Genomic DNA, 2500 nt, shown 5'->3' with positions numbered 1-2500 from the left:
TTCTCTCTCTGTCTCTCTCTCTCTCACTGATATTTTTTTCCTGCACACTCCTACACTTTCTTTCTATTTTGGTTGTCAGCACACACACCCACACACACACACACACGCACACACACACACACACACACACACACACACACACACACACACACACACACACACGCAAACACACACACAAACACACACACACACACGCCCCCCTTCCTTACACACACACACGCACACAAACGCATATAATCTCTTATATCCTCTCCCATTTTAATATTCATTCACGTAAAAAAAAAGATTCCAGTTAGGATTTTTTTTATCTTTTCTTCATCTCGTCTTATATGACACTTGCAATATTAGTTTCAGCCTTCAAAGAAAACGAGGAGGAGAAAAATAAAAGAAGACATAGAAAAGGGACCAAGTTTTGTTATGAATGAAAGAAAACGGAACTTTTCAGTAGAACGAAGATGAATTGACGTTAACTGAAGAGAAAGAAGTGAAGAAAGAAAAAAAAAAATTATTGAATGATAAAATAAGATGATAATGTCAATGATTATGTTAATAAGTTTGATGATAATAATGATCCTTATGATATAATGGCAACAAGAATACTTCTAAAAGGTATAAATTAAGATGATTGTTATAAGGATATCATTTATCTATACAACTAACAATAACAAAAACAGTAATAATGATAATGATTATAATAATAAAGATGATGATAATCATAATGATAACAATGCCAATAATGAAAATAACAATAGTAATGGAAAAAAACTCAATAACGATAATAATAATAACAATAACAACAACAATAATAATAATGATAATAATGATACTACTACTAACAACGGTAATAATAACAATAAAAAACCGAACGACAGTAATAATAATAATGATAATAATAATGATAGTGACACCAATAATCACACACACACACACACACACGCACGCACACACGCACACGCACACACACAAATCTCCACCTACCTGAAGACCAAGGGCACGATGGCCCACGCAGAATCCCACGTGATATGCTCGGGGGAGAGCTTATAGCAGGACACCTTATCCGGCGTAGGAGCCCAGCCGAGGGCGCAGGGCTGGCAGGTGTCGTTGTGAATGATCGAGTCCTCAGGGCACGGCACGCAGCTCCAGCAGCAGGAGTCCTGTGGGAGGGGGTCGGGGGGGGGGGTAAGAGGGGGGATTAGGGAGGTGTGGGAAGGGGGGGGGTAAGTGGGGTGGGGGGGTGGGGAGGGTTAATAGGGGGGGAGGGGGGTGAGTGGAAGGGGAATGGGGGGGGGTGTAGAGATATGAGGGGGAATGAGGGAGGGGGGGAGATTGTAGGAAAGGCGGAGGGGAGTTGATGGGATAAGTGGGAGGGGGGATAAGGGGGGGTTGGTTGGAAGGGGGTGTAGGGGAAGTAACAGATAAGATAAAGATGGAGGAACAAGGAGATAAAAGATAAGATAAGATAACGTGGGATTTGGAGAAAAGGTGGGAATATGGAACAAAAATAGAAATAGGCAAAATATAAGAGGAATAGGAAGAACAACGAAAATAAGAAAGAATAAGGGAATAGGTAAAAGGGATAAAAAAAGAAAAATAAGGAGAGGAGGAAGAGGTAGTGATGAAAGAAGTGAAGGATTAAGGAATTAGCGAATGGTTGAGAAAGAGTGGAGGGAATGAGAAAGAGAGAAAAGAGGAATGGAAATAAAGAAAAAGAAGATGGCATGTGATAAATGGATTGGAGGATATGAAAGGAGGAAAGAAGTGAGACAGAGAGAGGAAAAAAGACGAAGATAAATATGGTAGGAGGGTGAAAGGGTAGACGAAAAGGGTGAAAGGGTGGACGAAAGAAGGGAAGAAGATAGCAAAAATAGAGAGAGAGAAAAAAAGAAAAAGAAAAGACAAAAATTGCGATGCAGAAATAATGAAAGGTAAACAATAAATAAAATAAAACAGGCAAATAATAAACAAAAACAGATAGTCAAAGAATAAAAGAGCACGTAAAATAAAAAGAATGAAAAAATCGGGTAATGAGGAAAAGAGAATTATTACAATAACAAGTCCATAAGGATTAGAAAAAAGGAAAGGGATGGAATGGAAACGGGGAGAAAAATATGCAAATTAGTTTGTCACTAATAAGAAAAAATCTGATATCACTTTCACGAGATTAAAAATACGAAGAAAGATACGATTTTCCCGGAAAAAGAGCAGAGGAAAATGTTTATTAGAAATCCAAGTAATTCCTAATTTATCATGCTACCTGCGAACAAGATGTCCGCAGTTAAAGTAAACAAAGACTATTTAACAGACAAAAAAGATAAATCTAATTTCACTAACTCTAATTATGCTTGTGTTTCTATGATCATAAATATCTTGGAATAAATTTTATACAGTCATCTAAATTAAGATGATTGTTATAAGGATGTCATTTATGAGCTAATCAATAATTGATGATAATTATCCTAGGGGAGGGGGGAGGGAAGGGTGATATAATCAGATAATGATA

The 2500-nt window shown here is 37.6% G+C and overlaps 1 protein-coding gene across 1 annotated transcript in view; it reads right to left on the bottom strand.

Moving 5' to 3' along the window:
* The window catches only part of LOC125042087 (metabotropic glutamate receptor 8-like), a 193227-nt gene that overhangs the window by 25757 nt on the left and 164970 nt on the right, over positions 1-2500 (bottom strand). The window contains exon 12 of the mRNA XM_047637553.1: positions 979-1154. Coding sequence (XP_047493509.1) covers positions 979-1154 — 176 coding nt within the window. The remainder of the gene's footprint in view (positions 1-978; positions 1155-2500) is intronic.

The sequence above is a fragment of the Penaeus chinensis genome, chromosome 31 (genome assembly GCF_019202785.1).
Source record: "Penaeus chinensis breed Huanghai No. 1 chromosome 31, ASM1920278v2, whole genome shotgun sequence".
Taxonomy (NCBI): Eukaryota; Metazoa; Arthropoda; class Malacostraca; order Decapoda; family Penaeidae; genus Penaeus; species Penaeus chinensis.
This window is presented reverse-complemented; position numbering and strand designations above follow the sequence as displayed.